General features: G+C 34.8%; 2 protein-coding genes and 1 long non-coding RNA gene across 5 annotated transcripts; 1 reads left to right on the top strand and 2 right to left on the bottom strand.

Annotated features, from left to right (window-relative positions):
- Window positions 1-312: 312 nt before the first annotated feature.
- On the bottom strand, window positions 313-3,500 carry LOC113328779 (70 kDa peptidyl-prolyl isomerase-like). 3 transcript variants are annotated; one of them, XM_026575791.1, is made up of 12 exons: window positions 3,314-3,500; window positions 3,130-3,216; window positions 2,730-2,990; window positions 2,558-2,635; window positions 2,209-2,289; window positions 1,879-2,073; window positions 1,663-1,749; window positions 1,405-1,568; window positions 1,211-1,333; window positions 979-1,125; window positions 769-896; window positions 313-657 (listed from the first exon to the last, which is right to left on the bottom strand). In XM_026575791.1, the coding sequence occupies exons 1-12, from the start codon at window positions 3,462-3,464 to the stop codon at window positions 555-557; spliced, it is 1,605 nt and encodes a 534-aa protein (XP_026431576.1). In that variant the 5' UTR covers window positions 3,465-3,500; the 3' UTR covers window positions 313-554. The 3 variants fall into 3 exon arrangements, with proteins under 3 accessions (XP_026431576.1, XP_026431577.1, XP_026431578.1); XM_026575792.1 differs by having other exon boundaries at window positions 1,405-1,556; XM_026575793.1 differs by having other exon boundaries at window positions 3,130-3,206; window positions 3,314-3,443.
- Window positions 3,501-10,768: 7,268 nt separating this feature from the next.
- LOC113328775 (major latex protein 146-like) lies at window positions 10,769-11,526 on the top strand. The gene is made up of 2 exons (XM_026575787.1): window positions 10,769-11,010; window positions 11,101-11,526. The coding sequence occupies exons 1-2, from the start codon at window positions 10,821-10,823 to the stop codon at window positions 11,385-11,387; spliced, it is 477 nt and encodes a 158-aa protein (XP_026431572.1). The 5' UTR covers window positions 10,769-10,820; the 3' UTR covers window positions 11,388-11,526.
- A 3,951-nt stretch (window positions 11,527-15,477) lies between these two features.
- LOC113328754 lies at window positions 15,478-17,717 on the bottom strand. Its single transcript, XR_003349537.1, has 2 exons — window positions 17,648-17,717; window positions 15,478-16,225 (listed from the first exon to the last, which is right to left on the bottom strand). It is a non-coding gene; the product is annotated as an uncharacterized LOC113328754 (long non-coding RNA).

The following is a 17,717-nucleotide window of genomic DNA, read 5'->3' as shown; positions in this document are numbered from 1 at the left end:
TCATCATTGGTAGTATTTGCATACTCTTTAGAGCATACATATTACATACCTGATACCTCCAGATATGTAAGCTCATGCTCAATGGATAGTTTGTAAGTTTAAAAGCACATTTCTTATAGATTTGTTAATGGAGGGGATCTTATCCTTCATTTGTATCTAGGATACTGTTGATGCAATTTTCATTTTTTACTAAGCTGGATACTTGCGGTTTTAGGTGAGCTCTTTTCAGGAAATATATTATCAAGAGACTTTACCAGTACTGCATACAGACTGTAGTGCACCATCATTATGCTCAATCGCCATTCATTTTGATAACAAAAAATAACCCGGACCGTTACGGCACGGGTAATACTCTCGTTATTATTGAATAACAGACCTCGTGACAACAACATGAAACTCAGTATCACGTAAAATCTGACATCAACATTATTCCCATTCCCTGAACACCCAATAACCGTACGGCAACAAACACGGTTACACCGTCAGTATGTTGAAGTATCGAAACACTAATGAGCACACCATAGCGCTGGTTGCGCTCCAGTTGCCCAAAATCTCTAATCACCCTGACTCGAAAACATTGTACCAAAAATCTGTGCTTCATACTTTACGTACTCTTTCTTCTTATTTCTTAACTTGTTGTACTCTAGCTTCACTTCTCTATGCATTCATTCAAAAAAAAAAAAAAAAAAAGGTACATTAGCTAACTAAGAACAAGAAATTATTGCCAAAAGATTATACAAAAACAAAACAAAGTGGGAAGGCACAAACCTGTTATTTGGATTTATGGAAAGAGCTTTCTTTATGTCAATCTCGGCTTTTTCTAAATCCTGGGTTTCTAAGTACGATTGCGATCTTCGATACAACGCTTTAATGTTAGAAGGATCAAGTTCTAATACCTACGGAAGAATGCATGTTAGCAGTATGAGTGTGATGTAGCATACTATATTATAACCTCAGAGAGTGAATCATAAAATAAACCTTGGTGCAACATTTAGAAGCTTCAACGTAATCCCCGAGTTTAAGTTTACAAGCTGCATTGTTCAAATGACATGATATTCTTAATGCGTTTGCCCTGGTCTTTTCCTCGTCTGTGAAGGAGTGGTCGAATTCCACACACTTTCCTGCCTGAAAAAACCGTAACTCTTAGTCTTAGCATGGAAATTCTGTTACGGCGTGCCATTTCATTCTATGTATGTAAACGACATTAAACCTTTTCATATTTCATAGACGAGCACCAAAATTTTCCAGCCTTGAACAGTCTGTTTCCCTCGTCTTTCTTTTTCTCGCAAGCCTCTATTTTTTCCGCTGTTTCAATTTTCCAGTGCGGTTTTTCCTATGCGTGAAATATGTATCAGAACAACTAATTGCATAAAGCCAACTGGAAGCTAGAAAAAGGTGAAAAACCTTTGAAAAGCTAAGTAATTCGACATCATAAACAAGTGTTTTGTTTGTTGGAGCACATCTAGAGACTGCAAAGTTGGAACCGTAATCGGAGCAGATTGTTACTAGCGATTTTTCACCCTTTCTCATGGTCACAATTGCCCTGAATAAACCTTCTGGAATATGTTCTAAAATAAAACCGCCAAAAACTAATCAGAATATATTAATATAAGAGTTGCCATTATCTTTAAATTTTGCACAAGCGAAACATGGCGTGCATACCTTGAAAACATATAAATTCATAAGGCTCATCATCGGAGCCTTTGGTCTCGATGACTCTTCCATCTTCGCATTTACAAGTGTATTTCACTGCAACAATAGGATCAAGGTTTTTCATACTGAGAAACATCTTCTACCCTTTGAGACATGCGAGCCGGTAACTAATTCTTTAGTAAACCTGTTTGAAATGGATAATAAGTGTTCAATAAGTAGAAATACCTTTCACAACTGATCCTTCATTTGGATGATCGAAACCTTCGCCTTCTCTCAAAATCTTCTTAATCACTGTCCTGTCTTCTGCAACGTTAATGACACTTTTCCAGGATATTAACTCAAGGTCAATTATCATATTTTGATTGGATTGAACCCCATAACCACTTCCAAATGCATCTTTTCCAACCTGTTTTATACCATCTGTATATAAACAAAAAAGATAAGCTTTGATTCTTTTTGCAATTAACTTATTTATAACAACTCATGACAGATATTTTAATTTTTTGTTGCATAATCAAAGGATATCTAAATTTAGGTTGCATGATATTACTTTACATGAAAATTTCACCGATAACTCTGCTTTCTCCCCTTTCCTCATTGTGGTTACGGCCTTGGCAATTGCAGGACATATATAACCTGCTCAAAAAGCAATAAAGGTTAAACAAGAAATGTACATACCAAAAATTTAAGCACGGTTACAAATGTGCTTCTGACTTGACTTCTGCTTCTTCAGAAATTTGTATCCAGAAATAGAAGTCAGGAGCAAGAACAATTTGCTTCACAAAAAGTTGATTTTTCTGCTTCTAAAAGTCATTCAGAAACTGTGTATGCAAACTAACTTCTGACATTTTTGCTTCCAGAAGATATGAATATTGTAATACATTAGTTCGAAAGGCCAGTTTACCATCGCAAACATAGAATTCAACACCCTCCTCCGACTTCGATATTAAGGTTTGATCCTCAAACCTTGCTTCATACTTAACTACACAAAAACAACAGGATTAATGTTAGATTCATTGCTCCCAAGTAGATAAACCACTTTTTTCTGGACATTCGTAAAGAGGATAGAAATATGCCTAGCACTTCATCAGAAACTTTTGGTGTAGCCCATCCCTCGCCATCTTTTAGTATCTTTTTTAATATTCCACCATCATTTGTTAAGTCTCTGATGCTAGTCCATGATAGCAACTCTACATCGAATATTAGTGTCGCGTTGGGACGTATGGTTGGTGGAGAGCCCATTTCGCCATAAGCCAAGTGAGGCGGAATCATGAAAACTGCCCTTTCACCTTTCTTCATTGTTGAAATCCCTTCATCCCATCCTTTGATAACTTCACCTAATATTCATATAGCAGCTGAAATTAAAATCGGACACTAAAAGTTTGGATAATCAAGTTTACGACAGTACTGAAAAATGTAAGCATTAGAAGCTGAAAAACTACCACAAGTCAAGTAGATAATTAGATTACAACTTACATTGTCCTATTTTGAATCTGAATGGAGTATGTCTGTCCCAACTCGAATCGAAACTCGAACCACCTTGGATACATCCACTGTAATGTACTAAAAATGAAAAATTCCACCATTTTATTCAAACATAACTGAGACAATAGAGAGATTTCAAACAAATAGTAGGATTTTGTCGAGTGAATTTACATACCTTCAACTTCATCTCCAGGAAATGGAGTCTTCCATGAAGTTCCCAGTTGAGTAACCCGTTTTCTCAATCCCTGAGTTCCAATTTCCTTAAAATCTTCACCGAGAATTTCATTTTGTGAGTACAGTTTGAAGGAAGACATACCCAAGTCCATGGATATTTAAAGAATGAAAATTGAAGAAGAGAAACAGAGTTTATGGGGTTCAGTTGAAGATAAGCCGTTTCAGTTTTTCGGTTTTCTGTTGGTAGTGAGTGATACGATAAGGTAGTGTAACATGGGCCGAAAACATAGCCGGACTGGGCTAATCGTAGGTCCATTTAAAGAAAAATGAGGTTTTTGTTTTGATATGGTAACCATTGTCCCGATTTGTCCCGTTTTCGCCTTATCCTAGTGTCCTTAATCAATCTGATGTATGGCGGATTTTGATTTTGGTATCCCAATGGATTGGATGCACATAATCCTGGGGATTTTTAATTCAATAACCGCGTTTATTGGATTGTATTTGTTTCATGTTTATGTTATTTGTTTTTTTCTTTTCAAAATAATCGTGTAAACGTATCTTATTTGTAATGAAATAATAATGGGTTGACGACCAAAAAAAAAAAGAAAAACATACAGTTCCATGTTTAATGTCACAGTATGCACCGTTTATGTATGTCGTGATTGTATTTAATAATTCTCCAAAAATTAACTTACTTTCCAACCAGTTAATTAAAAAAGTCTTCCCCCATAATGGTCTTGACAAAATAATCTCTTACAATGAACGGTGATGAAACTCTCGATTCCTATTGGCCAAAATATGCCTTTTCTAACGTAGAAGCTATGGTGAAGACATTTGACATAACTCTATTGGTTGAAATATTAAAAATAAGGTCATACTCAGTTTACATTAAGTACTTAAACGTTCATTAATAACGACGTCCATAAAAAGGCAGGTGGACAACATTTCTATCAGAATTTTAACCTAATTAATTTCGTTACACCGTGTTTATACCAAATACTTAACTGTACGTTAGTAACATCATATCAGGTGAAAAAACAATTGGGGAAAATAAAAAATAAAAGGAAAATGAAAATTCGGACAATACAAGAGACAAAGAAATTTACTAAACTCACTTTAACTCTTACAAGGAGAGTGTACCGACCTGAAAACCTTATAGCATTCGGTCACTAATGTGTTAATCGTAAAGAAGATTTTTCTTTTCTTTTTTTTGGTTTTTTCTCTCTAGAAAACGACCTGCATTCATATTCTTAAAACAGACGGTTATCTTCATATAGTGAACAGTTATCTTCATCTTCTCTCCCCGGATCTTGATTTCTTTTAAGATCCGGGTAGATTAGCTTATCCTATAATGTATGTAAATAAATAAACTGCATTTCAACAATGCATATTAGGTTCTTCTGTTTATATTTGCTACTAAATATGGTAAATTATTGCCATTGTTATTTTCTACACACTCTCAGAGTGGTTTGTAATGGCCTTCAAGGTATCTGTTGGTGGTGCTACACATTTATGGCGAATAAATCTCTAGTCCGTAAATTGGCATGGAGATTCATTGAGAATAAAGAAGCTATGTGGGTTAGAATTCTAACTGAAAAATATCTCAAGGATGAGACTTTTTGGACTGTGAATGCCGATAAAAAGGGATCATCTATATGGAATATTCTGATGGAAGTTAGAGTGATTCTGAAAAGTACGATCTTCTGGCAGATCTCAAATGGTAACAACATAAATGCTTGGGAGGAACCGTGCATCCCCAATCAACATCCGTTACCATATTCGGATATTATGCATGGAAATATTCACGTAATTGCTGATCTATTTTTAGAAGATAATTATTCATGGAATGAAAATCTTTTCCAAGATTTATTCCCACAAGATCTCTTAAGCGTGATTCTGGGTATTTATATTAACGGTGAAGATGAAAATAATTTCTTGATCTGGACCCAATCAGTTAATGGAAAATATTCAAGAAAATCTTGTTACAAGATACTTGCTAAAAATATTTCGTCTTCTTCTTCTCTTAATGAATTCCTATGGAGAAAGTTTTGGTCTTTTACTTTCATTTCGTCCAAGATTATGTTGTTTATATGGAAACTACTCCATATAGGTTTACCGGTTAGGCATAACATCAAAAGATTCAACACTCGTATTGAATCTATCCGTACGCTGTGTAAACAAGATGTCCATGAAGAAACAATTGACAAACTGTTCTTCAATTGTCCTTGGGCTAATATAGTTTTCATGTATTCTTCAATTGTCCTCCTCAATTGTCAAAAATATCAAAATGTTCTTCAATTGTCCTAGGGTATGACCCGTGCCGTAACGGCCCGGGTTTTGTGAGTTGTCCAAAACGATCCATGAGTATTTTTTTCTTGTAAATCGTAAGGCCCGTAATGAGAGGGAGTATTTTTGCTCTTCGTTGATTTTTTCACTAATAATCATGTGGTTTTAAGTCTTACATCCTTCATCAGCAACAAAGTAAGGTAGTGAAAAAACGGGTAACGGGATATCGACTTCGAACTTTCGTTTTACTTTTTGAACATTTATTTTACTTATCACAGCGGGTAGCTAATCGCATTCCATTTCAAATATCTTAATGGTGCTTCCTGGTGAACCTACATTGCCTTTCATTAGGTAACTGCAGATAATCAAAGCTTAAGTGAAGAAGATAAAGTGGATATGGTAATTGCACATGGTTGGGAAGTTGAAAGCTCTAGACTCCTTGATAAAATAACTTCATTTACCGAGAGGTGAGGCATAAATTAACCGCAAACTGCCCTTCTATTGTATGGACTGATGTCCAAACATTATTTACGGTTTACACCACCTACAAGGTAGTCGATTCCCCAAAAATGGTTGTCAATAGGGTAGTTGATACTCCAAAAATGGTTGTCACTGAACTGGGGAAGTAGAGTAGATAACAAGCAGTAGCTGTCAACAGGGTAGTTGATTCCCCTGAAATATACTGTACTTAATTCTTTTGTCTTAATAACTTAGATCTTTGTGTTCTCTACTGTTTTATGTTCAGCCCTGGTCGTAGCTTAAAAGAACACCATTGTATGTGTTGTTAATTATTACGATTAGACCACAGAGATATAAACATATATATTCTCAATTTCTCACCTTCTTACCTTTCTTGACTTTCTTGGGTTTTCCTTGGGATTGTGTTTCTTGATGAACTTCTTGATTATCATCTCCAGTTATTCCTTCCACTTTTTCATCTTCAGCTATTCCTTCTTCTTGTCTTTCAACTCTTACTTATTCAGCTTCTTCTTCTAAAATGCCTCCTCTACCTCCCTCTTCCAATTTTTTCTTACTTCCTCCTCGAGGATCGGGAGTTTTAGAAGTAGAAGGTGTTACCTCCATCTTCTTCCTCTTTTTAGCTGCATTAGTCCTGACACAAGTATGAAAGTTATAAGACTACTTCGAACAACAAAGGGATACAAACTATACGAAATATGGATTTGAAATGCCAAAAACTTGTCAACAAATAAGAAGGCTCGGATTACCCGAAATAACACATATGAGCAGAACCATGTCTTAGAATTTTCAATAGCTTACACAGAGAGTGGTTCGGCTCATACCACAAACTATTTATAAGTCGATCTCATTTATTCGGCTCACAACCAATACTTTTGAATAAGCCTAACCTAAAATTATGAATTCAAACATTTATTCGGCGAAAAACTAGTACTACCATATGACCGATCCTATACACATGCAAAACTTATGGAATTGAAACAACATTTATTCGGCGTAAAACTAGTACTACCATATGAGACGATCCTATACACGTGCAAAATTTATGAAATTTCCACACCACAAACTCAGCGCAAATCTAATGCCATCGAATAAGCCGATCCTAAATACAAGGCTCTATGTCACTAGGTTCGGCGCAAAACTGATATACATTTTAAGACGAATCGTTCATATGAAGTTTCAGGGTTGAGTTTGAAGAACAGTTCGGCGCAAATCTGAACTTGATTTTACGCCGAACCCAACCCTGTAACCACCGTACAAACCATGTTTTTGACGAATTAAACCAATCATACCAACCAAAAATATCAAATGCGAGATGGGTTTGTAGAACTAACCTTCTTATTCTTATTTCAGGAGTTGGTTCTTCTTCAGTCTCTTCATCCGGTTGGATTTGTGTTTGATTTTTAGTTTCTTCTTCACTCTCTAAATCTTCTTCTTCTTCAACAGGTTGTTCAATCAATCGATTAGAACGAGATACTTGCTTACGACGACCCATTATATAGATGAGTTTAGTCGTCGATTAACTTTACACGAATCGACGATAAAATTTCGGCGATGATGCGATGAAAAAAAAATGGAAAAGATGAACGGTTTCGGCTGCTGTGGAGAGGAAGAAGAAGGTGAATGAAACTGATTATAGGTTTTTGTATTAGGATTAGGGATAGATTAGGAATTTAAAAGATTTAAGGGCATATAGGTAAATGAACTACCCATAAGGTGCCCATTATAAGGTCAACCAAGTTAGGACTATTGCTCTGTATGCCTAGAAAGATTTAGGTATTTCCCAAAATCAGGTTTCTATTTTTAGGCTTAGTGGTAATTATATAATTATCCCTTGTTTTGATGGGTTTCACAAATACCCTTATCACACAATAAATATACCCCTCTTCATCTATAAGCCCATCAGGGGTCCATTAACAATTTTTTTTTGTTTCTTTTCCTTTTTCTTTTGACCTACGATTGGATCGAACCACTTCCTAAATTTTTTTATCTTCTGTATCTCCTTCTCTTTCAACCACGAACAACACCTTAGTACCACCACCACCAGATCGGCCGCCGTCACCCCCACGTCCTCCGTTATTAATATCAGATTTATTAATATCTTCATATTTGATTTCAACTGATTTGAAAATGTTATTTATTGTTCTTCATATGTTTATGTTCAAGATTGATTTTTCAAATTCAGAGATCGACAAATTTGATTTTTGGTTTTCTATTTCGTAGTTTTATCTCTATTTTGTGTTCGATTTCAACTTATTTGAACTTCTTATAAATTATTCTTCATCTTCAATTGAAGAGAAGAATTGATGATATTGAATTTACTTAGAAGTATTCGTTCAAACTAAATCCACATATTGTGATGGTACATAAATCAATCTTGTTTGTTTAGTGTATTAGGTTATAAGTTTAATTTCTTGTATGTTCTAGATCTTAACCACATTTTTTTTATTTTTTTTTTGTATGCAGTTAGATTTTTAGGTTGTTGGTGGATCATTTTGATGTTTTCTCGTTGATGTTTTGTTTCCTGGTCAAAAAATCTCTGGACTTTAGTTTTTATGGAATCAACTACTGTTGTTGATCCCATAAACGGGATCGACTCCTGTTGTTGACAATTTTTTTTATGGGATCAACTACTGACTCCTATTGTTGATAGGATTTCCTTGGATTAGTATAGTCATGTTTGTAGTTTAAATCATGGTTCTTAATAAAAATTAGCTTAATTTCTTGATGGTTTGTGTTTGTGCGATGTCGTTCGACTAATGGTTATGGTGGTGGTGTTGGATTTTGAAGTTGTAAAGTTCTTCAAATGTTGAATTTGTGGTGCAATGGTAGCATGACTGACTCAATGTCAGATGATGCGTGTTCGACTCACGCCAAGTTCACTCATTCTATATGTCATTTCTTCTCTTTTTTTGTATCAAAGATGGTTGTTGCAGAAAATTTTGATTCATTGCTCTAGCATGAAAGCGCTTGATGTGTTGAAGTTGATTCACTACAACATTTTTTGCATCTTTTTTAGGTTTCATACTAGTTGGAGGTTTCTCTTTTTTATGTTTTTTGGTTTGGAATTGTTATATTTGTAATGACAGACATTCTGATTTATTTTTTATGAATGTTATTCTTGTGTTTCTTAACGATATGTCAGTTTGCAGGTTCCGGGTTTATTGGTTTTTACAGGAAATAGACTCGTATAAATGGTGTCAACTCCAAATGTTGATCCAATTTTTTGTGGATCAACTTCCGTTGTTGATCCCACTTAATGGATCAACTTCAATTGTTGAGCCTACTTAAAAGGATCAACTTTGGTTGTTGACACTATAATCTGGAAATATTGCAACTTCGGTTGTTGACACCTAGTTTTGATGGCGACGGTGGCGGTGATGGAGGCGGCGGTGGTGGTGGCGACGACGGTGGTGGCGGTATCGCCAATGATAGTGGTGGTGGAATATCAGTGGGGTGGTAGAATATTAGTGGTGATTTTAGTTAGTACGTGGTGGCGGTGGCGGCGGTGGTGGTGGAATGGTGGTGGTGGCGGCGACTTTGAAGTAATAGAAAAATGAATTTGTTAAGGGATAAGGTTTTAAAATGAAAAATAATATTATACGTAAGGGCATTAAGATAATTAATTTTTTGATGGATAAGGTTTTTAGACGACAGAAGTATTGTTGTATAAAGATATAACAATTGGGTGTCACAACTATGGGTATTCAATTAATGTACCCTAACATTTACTAAACTTTTGCAAATTCCGACAAAAGTGCTGGGTAAAAAGGTAATCAAGCCCGGTGTAGCTAACATTTCCAAACTCCATCTTTGCTTTTGCACACAAAAGTGAAAATACCCATTTTCTTATTCCGTTTAGACACTGACTTGCAAACTCAACGAAAACCCAACTTCTCAAAACTAAAATTTCGTACTAACTTTGAGATGTCTCTCGGTATTTAACTATTTATACATACTTGCGAAAAAATCATTCCCTCTAGAACAAGGAAGCCCAAAACCAATAGGCCTCAAGAGGGTGCATTGTCTACCTTTCGTATACTTGTGTAAATTCTTCAATCTCTAATAAAAATCTCTCCTCTTATCAAAATAAAAAATAAAACATTCTTGGTTTCTAAAACTTGGCCGGCAGAAGTCTCTTCAATACCTTCCAAAAGTTTGGTTCAGAATTCCAAATATATACCCTTTTCTCCTTTTCTTTCCACTTTTCCACCGAAACCTTGTAAGGAAACAATATCACCACCACCCACCATAAAGTTAGAGAATGGTTAGTGAGAGCTGTTCTCTGTTAGAATTATGTCAGTTAGTGCATGTTGGTGTATATTCTGTTACTGTTTTACAAACCGTTCAAACACAGAGATACATCAACTCAGTACCCGATTTGATCAAGTTTCTTACATTCCACTTCCACTAGGTTATCTTGGAATTATAAATTCTGGCGCTTTTTCTGAAGAATAAATAAAATGGGAAGGGATTGATTGGAATATATCCAAAACTCACCTCGTACACAACTTTCTATTCTACCTAAAGTGGGAAGAACTAGCTAAGTGCAGTACGTAACAAGAGTAAGAACCAACCACCTTGGAGACGTGGCTGCTTGTCAAATCAGAATATATGTATTAGTCGAATCATATTCTTTAGTAACATATTCACGTAAGCGTAATTAAATTTGGGCTATAAATACCCGAACAACATTTCATTCCCTTCACTGAACGACGTAACCTTGAGGTTGTATTTAAAGAATAATGGCTGAAATTCGTAAACTTGAGGTTGAATGTAAAGCTAAGTGCTCTGCAGGGAAGTTTTACGCCATGATGACTCGTGATGCACTCAAGCTCCCAAAATATACTCCTCAAACTGTCCACAAAGTCCAAGTTTTCCCCGGAGACGGTGAAGTTCGCGTGGGAAGTGTTTATGTTTGGGACTATCTACTGGGTACGTAAAGTCTCTAACTGTCTGACATCTAATTACTCTTGTTCACCAAATCTGTAATATTCTTAGCCAAATTTATTCATGATATTACAGATGATAAACCTTCTGCCGTCATGACTAAAGTGAAGGTAACTGCGGTGGACCATAAAAACATGTCAATAACTTTTACAGTTACTGAAGGACTTCTCAAGGATGATTACACAAGTTTTGCTAATACACTTACTACCACTCCAGCACACAGTGATGGAAACTATAATTGCCTTGTGAAGTGGTCTGCACAATATCAGAAAGCAAATGAAGATGTCCCTGATCCGACATACTTTATGAAAATGCTGGAAGATTTTACCAAGGAATTGGATACCAATTTGCTCAAGGAATAGTACAAAAGATGGATCATCTACCAAGATGACTATATATAGAGAGAGATATCTAAATAAAGTTGTAATATGCACTTAACAGATATTTTTCTAATCTAAATAAATTAATAAAATATGCAGTCTCCGACTAATCTTGCTTAAACATAGTGGGTAGATATGGCAAGAAATAACTACTACTTTCTCTTGAACTATTGAAGTAAGAATAATTTTTGAGAGTGATTGTAGCTACAAGCCTACTACTGAAACCGTTCCCTTTAAACATACTAGGTGAATAGATCGTTAAGAAAACCAATCCTGATTGTTGAAACTCGATTCGAAAAATTACTTGTTGTGGAAAGATCAGTTTGAACCAATCCTTTCAAGCGGCCATGAGAAAATTTCAAATCTCCAAATCGAGTATCATCATAAAAATAATGGAACTACGGTGAAAAACCATTGAAAAAATAAATTAGAACCAGCAGGAAAGAAACTAGAGATTTCTTTTAGGAGAGAGAAAAAGAGGAAATTCGGTGCACATGTTGATAAGTTAATTCAATTAGCCTTATGAACCCTATCCATATTATGCTTGTTATATCATTGCTCAAATAAGTATATCAACTCGGAACCTCATTTGATCAAGTTTCTTTCGTTCCGCAAAAGATCATATGATCGTATAATTTGGTTGTTTAAGACATTAATTAGCTATTCATTCTTTCAACAGGAAAGCTGACTTTAGTGTGGATTTAAAAAAGGTTTTCCCCTGTCGACTATAATTTTTTATTTTGATTTTTCATATCAAGCTTATCCTAACTTATGATCAAGTATGGTACTGACATTTATCTCTTTCTGACAATCCTTGTACAAGTTCTGTATAGATGAACCCGTCCAAGAAAATTATGTATACTTCAAGGTGTCACTCAATTGCTTGGATCATATTTCCATGTGTGAAAAGAAATATTATGTTTGTTGTCACCGTTATTATATTTTCATGTTCGACCATAGTATTACAGTCGTGATCTCTATATGCTTTGTATTACTACTAGAACTTCACACATGTGGTAACGGCACCGTCTTCATAATAAGTAAACGAAAAATATGTTAGTTTTAATCGTTGTAATTTTTTTGTTGGATATATTAGTGACAATATTTTTCGATGTTTTTTTTTTTGAGAATTGCTAGGTTGACCGTAATAGCTCTCTCGAAGAAACCACTGTGTGAAATATGTAGTGGGACCAACTGAAAACCTTTACTATTCAAATAGTAGATTATTACCCTATCATCCTTGAATTCTTCTAAGGTTGTTTTTAGGGAAAATTGCGGTCATCCTGTACAATTGTTTCTTTTGTATTATAACCGGCTTATTTTCACATTAAAAAAATCAACCACAACTTCCATTTTCATATTAAAAAAATCAACCACAACTTCCATAATAGTTTACTTGTGTCCTGACGACATAGAATAAGAATTGTCCGCTACCTGATTACCACACTGACCACCTACACTTCCACCACCACTACCTCATCACTATCATCACCAGCTTCCACGGACCACCACCCGCAAATACCACCGGACTGATATGATTATTAACGAATTTATTATTTATTTAATAAAAGTATCTATTAAGATAAGATAATCATAAAACATTTAAAACATTAACAAAAAAATTTAATAATGAAACTATATTATTTAATGATGAATTAGGAACTTAGGGTTGTCATTCAAAAATAGGTTGAAGCCCATCTTGTTGCAAGGCTCCCATCCGATTTCTTGTAATATGTTCCACTCTCCATCGTATTCTTTCTCACTAAAGGAAAATTTGTTTAAAAATTATAAGACATTTATAATGAAAAATTAATAAAATATTAAATGAAAGTTCATTTATAAAGTTAATTATAAGATATTTATGATGTAAAAAGATATTTATAACATAAGATTAATGAAAGTTTATTTACGAAGATAATACTAGGATATTTATAATGTAGGAAGAATAAAATATTTATTATGAGAAATTATTGATACAATTATGATCACCACAACTGTTGATTTATAGCTTCTCCCTAAATAAATCTTGCCCGCTCTTTATCTTTCCATAATGGCAAGGGTGTTATATAAATTACGTATAATCATGTTAGACTATTTATTTAAAATAACTTCTAGTCAAATTATTTTGTACTTTGAAACAGGAGCCCGGAGAACAGAGGATTTTGTATACATGTAAGATTATTTTGTAAATATCAATCTATTGTCAAATTATAATGTGTAATCTGAATAACCTTATAAGTTTGTCTCTAAGTTTATCTATCGAGATGAAATCAAAATTCTATTTCCTCTAATGTCTAAACCTAGACAAAAAAGTTGTGAATAAATGAAACCCCGACGACATGTGATAGCCAAATTTTCATAACGTGACTAATCACAACATAGAGGCACCTCTAAATTTCAACTATGAGGTTATTGTAATCAATAAGGTTATCTTTGAAAATGTATGCTTCAATTAAATATACAATACAACAAATGATATTCAAGAAAATGATCGAAATTCCAAAAAATCATACATGAAACAATATATATAAAAAAAAGGATTTTCTCAAATGTTGTTAGCTCAGAGTAGTTTAGGGTCACAGATGTACGTTTTGGTGGACGAAGATTGAGAGAAAATTGAAACAATATTGAGCGGAACTGTACTCTTAGATTTGAGTTTTTTCCTCTCTGCAATCTATCTCCCTTCCCAACTTTATTTCTGATTTTCGTTTGCTCCAACATAAGGAATTAGAGTTTTCAAACCCACTTATCCTACCGAATGTGAGCGACTAATCAATTGATCAATTTTATGGGAAGGCAGGTTTGTTAATTTCAGTTGATCAAATTTTTCCATTTTGATTTTGACTTTTGAAATGGGAATAAAAGAATATGTAATGAATTTTTCTCAAATAAACGTGTGAGATTGACAGAAACCTTGAATTTACCAATTGGAAGGAAAAATCAGGACCGGTCTTTATCTACCTAACTTAGTGAAGCTTCATTAAATAATACAATACAAAGAAATAAGCAGAAAAGTATGCATACCTATGATACATCCCTTACCATAACGAAACCTCCCGATAATAAGTAATTTTTTGTGTATTTATTTTACCTTGTGCCCGATTGTTTGTAGTAATTATATAACATGACATTTTTTGGTTTATTTTATTTTTTTGATCTTTCACGTATTTTAACCGAGATTATTTTATTAATAAGACCATCAACCGCAATTTCTAATTTATAATGTTACTCATTTTGTAGCGACACAAAATTAACTTAGCTTATTGCTACTCACCAACCACCGCCACCACTACAAAACCATCTAATACCATTTATTTCTCCACCACAACCGCCGCGTCCTCCCGTTGGCCGTTTGTCGTACCTCTAATTTTGAATCACACACATCATGAGTAAAGTTTTGATTGCACAAACTTAGGTTGTTAATTAATTTATTGAATTATATTTTTTATCATTATATACTATGTTGTATTGCAATCAATTTTATTTTAACCCGTTTTTGAATCAAGATGAAATCAAAGTTCTATTTCTACTAAGTCTACACAAATATGAACGAAAAATTGGTTCTTGAAAAAATCTCACATTTATAGACCAAAAAGTTTTGAATAGATTGAAACTCGGACAATCTGTGATAGCCAAAATTTCATAATCTGGTTAATCACAAATTTTTGTATCCAAATTTTCATATTTTCACAAAATATGATATCTGTTTTTATCAATCGTGATGACCAACTACATCTTTTCAAAAATTTCTCACATTTTCATATTTTCACAAATTTTCGTTGATTTCAAAAAATACGAACATGACTATGGAAAATGACCAGATTACCCTCCAATTTTATCGCAATTACAGATGTTTTTATTTTATAAGAAATGACTAGATTACCCTTACGAAATAAGTTTAGCAAATATTTCGGAGACTGCGAAAATGACAATATCACCCTCCATTTTCATCGCATTTACGTTAAATAAAATGACCAGATTATCCTTACCGGAATTATGCAGCAAATATTCCGAAGACTTCAAAATGGCCAAATTACCCTTCAATTTAAGCACAATTACGGATATTATTGTATGTTAAATAAAAATGACCAGATCATCCTTATAAGAATAAGTGCAATAAATATTTTGAAGATTACAAAAATGACCATATTACCCTCCACGGAGTATCAATCACCACAAATAAATATTTAATTTTATCATCATACCCTACTGACATTTGACTGCCTTTTGACTACAAGTTTCACGTGAGCTACAGATTTTTAGTAAAAGAAAGAATATGAGTCTGTCACCTGGCCAAACGTTGGGTAAAGATAGAGATACTGTAGTTATGAAGTTGACATGGTGACACCTGCCCATCTAGTTCAGTAAAAGATTAAAAGAACAGAAATATGGAAGAAAAAACCAGCTGTGATACACACAACGGTTTTACACCGTGAAATGCACAACGAGGGCATGGACGGTCCTGATGCGCGTGCTTAGCATCGGGTAGGTGCGGGCAGAAGTGGTCCCCACCAGCCCCTCTCACATGCACCGCATTTCTGAGAAAAAACTTGGTGGATAGTAGGAATCGATACCACCACCTATAGAGCATAGGTTAACAAGTAGACCACCAGCCTAGCACTCTGGTTGTGTTGATGATTCCATTCTCACCTTAAAATGTAGTACTTTGATGCACCCCTTCACAACTCAACCCCTCACGCAATCTCCCTTCTTTTTTTCTGCCATATTACTTCTCTGGAACTCTAGATTCATCACATACCATTTCACTGATAGCGATTTGATGCTGAATATCTCCTCCAACTTCTTTCTGCTGACTAGCACTGCATGGAATCAGTAAACAGCATAAACATACTGACTTTGGCATCCAAGACAAACACACATCAAAGTTCAAACTGATTTTGTGGAGAAGAGGGGAAATATTGGTCCAAATGAAGTAGGAAGAATTTCATTAAAATGCAAAACTCAAAATAAAAGAACATTAAGCAATACAAACGCAACTTGGAAACATACAAGTAAAAGTATTGCATAATTTTTTGCACCATTTACACCTGAATCACCCCAAACAAACTCGGTTCTTATTAGCACATGCAACACTATCACTGCCTTCATTGAGACAATAGTGACTCCCATATAGTAGAAGAAGATTACTGTAATGGTGAAATAATAGCAAAAATTATTGATGGGTGAATAAGAACTAACTTACTAGAAGCTGAAAAAAAGGATACAACAGGCCTGAGCTACTTACATGCGTAGATCTTTAAGTTCTATGGAGTTCTAACTATAAATTCAGTCAGAAAAAGTGGAAACATCCTATGTTGTGGGTATAACTCATTTGGAATAAGAAGGTTCTCGACTACTGTGGTGTCTCAAAATAGAGTTGCAAGCTGATCTCTTTGGCCTTTGCCATATCTCACCTTCACATCCAGCTGCTCTTTTAGGCGTTCGTGCACTTCACAAACCAACATGCATATCGACTTAGCACCGGTCTGACTTCCGACACTAAAAATTGACTGTAAGAGCTCATAGGTGTGGCCAGACAGAACACGTTGTCTACCTGAGAAAAGCAGAACAGTTAATCCCATAACCATATCTACAGGTTCGGACTCTGATATCCAAAGCAAAAGGAAAGGATTCCGCCGGGACATAGCAAATGCCAAGTCCAAGTTAATCCAAGTATCATTAGCCCCGTTTGGGGTACAAAGGGGCCATCTAGATCCATGCCAGTAAGGATGAGTAGGTAAGATCCTAACATGTCAACTAAAGGACGCACGGGAGCTAATCACTATAGAATACAAAAGATATGATGTACATGGAGCTCATCATGAAAGGAGACGTCCAAAATCATTAACAGCGCTGGACAATAGCAAAGGAGACTAAGAATCCCAATGTTAATCATCAAACACAAAGACAACCTAGTTTTAGCAGAGGGCCACTCTTGTCCTAGTTAACATAACCTTAGAATTTTATCCAAGGATTGCCACCTCCGGAGTGGAATCTAATTAAAAGCCAATCAGCATTGGAGTGTTTAAACTTACACATATCTGTCTGTTTTGCTAATGGGACTTCAATGTAAGTGCTAAAATGACTACATCAAGATTTGTAGCTTCAAAATTCTAATTTCTTATCTCAGCTCACTTAGCATACCAAAAAAGTTCAACGAGATTTTTATTTCAATGTTCTGTCATTGATTCCTATTGTGACTTAAATAGTAAAACTGGTAAAAGAAAGATAGAAAAAATTACCCAAATAGCTTCTCTAAACTATTCAAAATGCTGGTATGAGTGCTAGTAATTATGATGTCCTCTTGCTAGT

This window comes from Papaver somniferum, unplaced genomic scaffold (genome assembly GCF_003573695.1).
Source record: "Papaver somniferum cultivar HN1 unplaced genomic scaffold, ASM357369v1 unplaced-scaffold_114, whole genome shotgun sequence".
NCBI classification, from domain to species: domain Eukaryota; kingdom Viridiplantae; phylum Streptophyta; class Magnoliopsida; order Ranunculales; family Papaveraceae; genus Papaver; species Papaver somniferum.
This window is presented reverse-complemented; position numbering and strand designations above follow the sequence as displayed.

Excerpts from the sequence above, each read along its gene's own strand:
- LOC113328779 (XM_026575791.1), bottom strand. The coding sequence starts at position 3,464 with ATGGACTTGGGTATGTCTTCCTTCAAACTGTACTCACAAAATGAAATT. Across the intron at positions 3,217-3,313 it reads TCCTGGAGATGAAGTTGAAG|TACATTACAGTGGATGTATC; the intron begins GTATGTAAATTC and ends TTTCATTTTTAG. Across the intron at positions 1,334-1,404 it reads AATTACTTAGCTTTTCAAAG|GAAAAACCGCACTGGAAAAT; the intron begins GTTTTTCACCTT and ends TTTCACGCATAG.
- LOC113328775 (XM_026575787.1), top strand. The coding sequence starts at position 10,821 with ATGGCTGAAATTCGTAAACTTGAGGTTGAATGTAAAGCTAAGTGCTCT. Across the intron at positions 11,011-11,100 it reads TGTTTGGGACTATCTACTGG|ATGATAAACCTTCTGCCGTC; the intron begins GTACGTAAAGTC and ends ATGATATTACAG.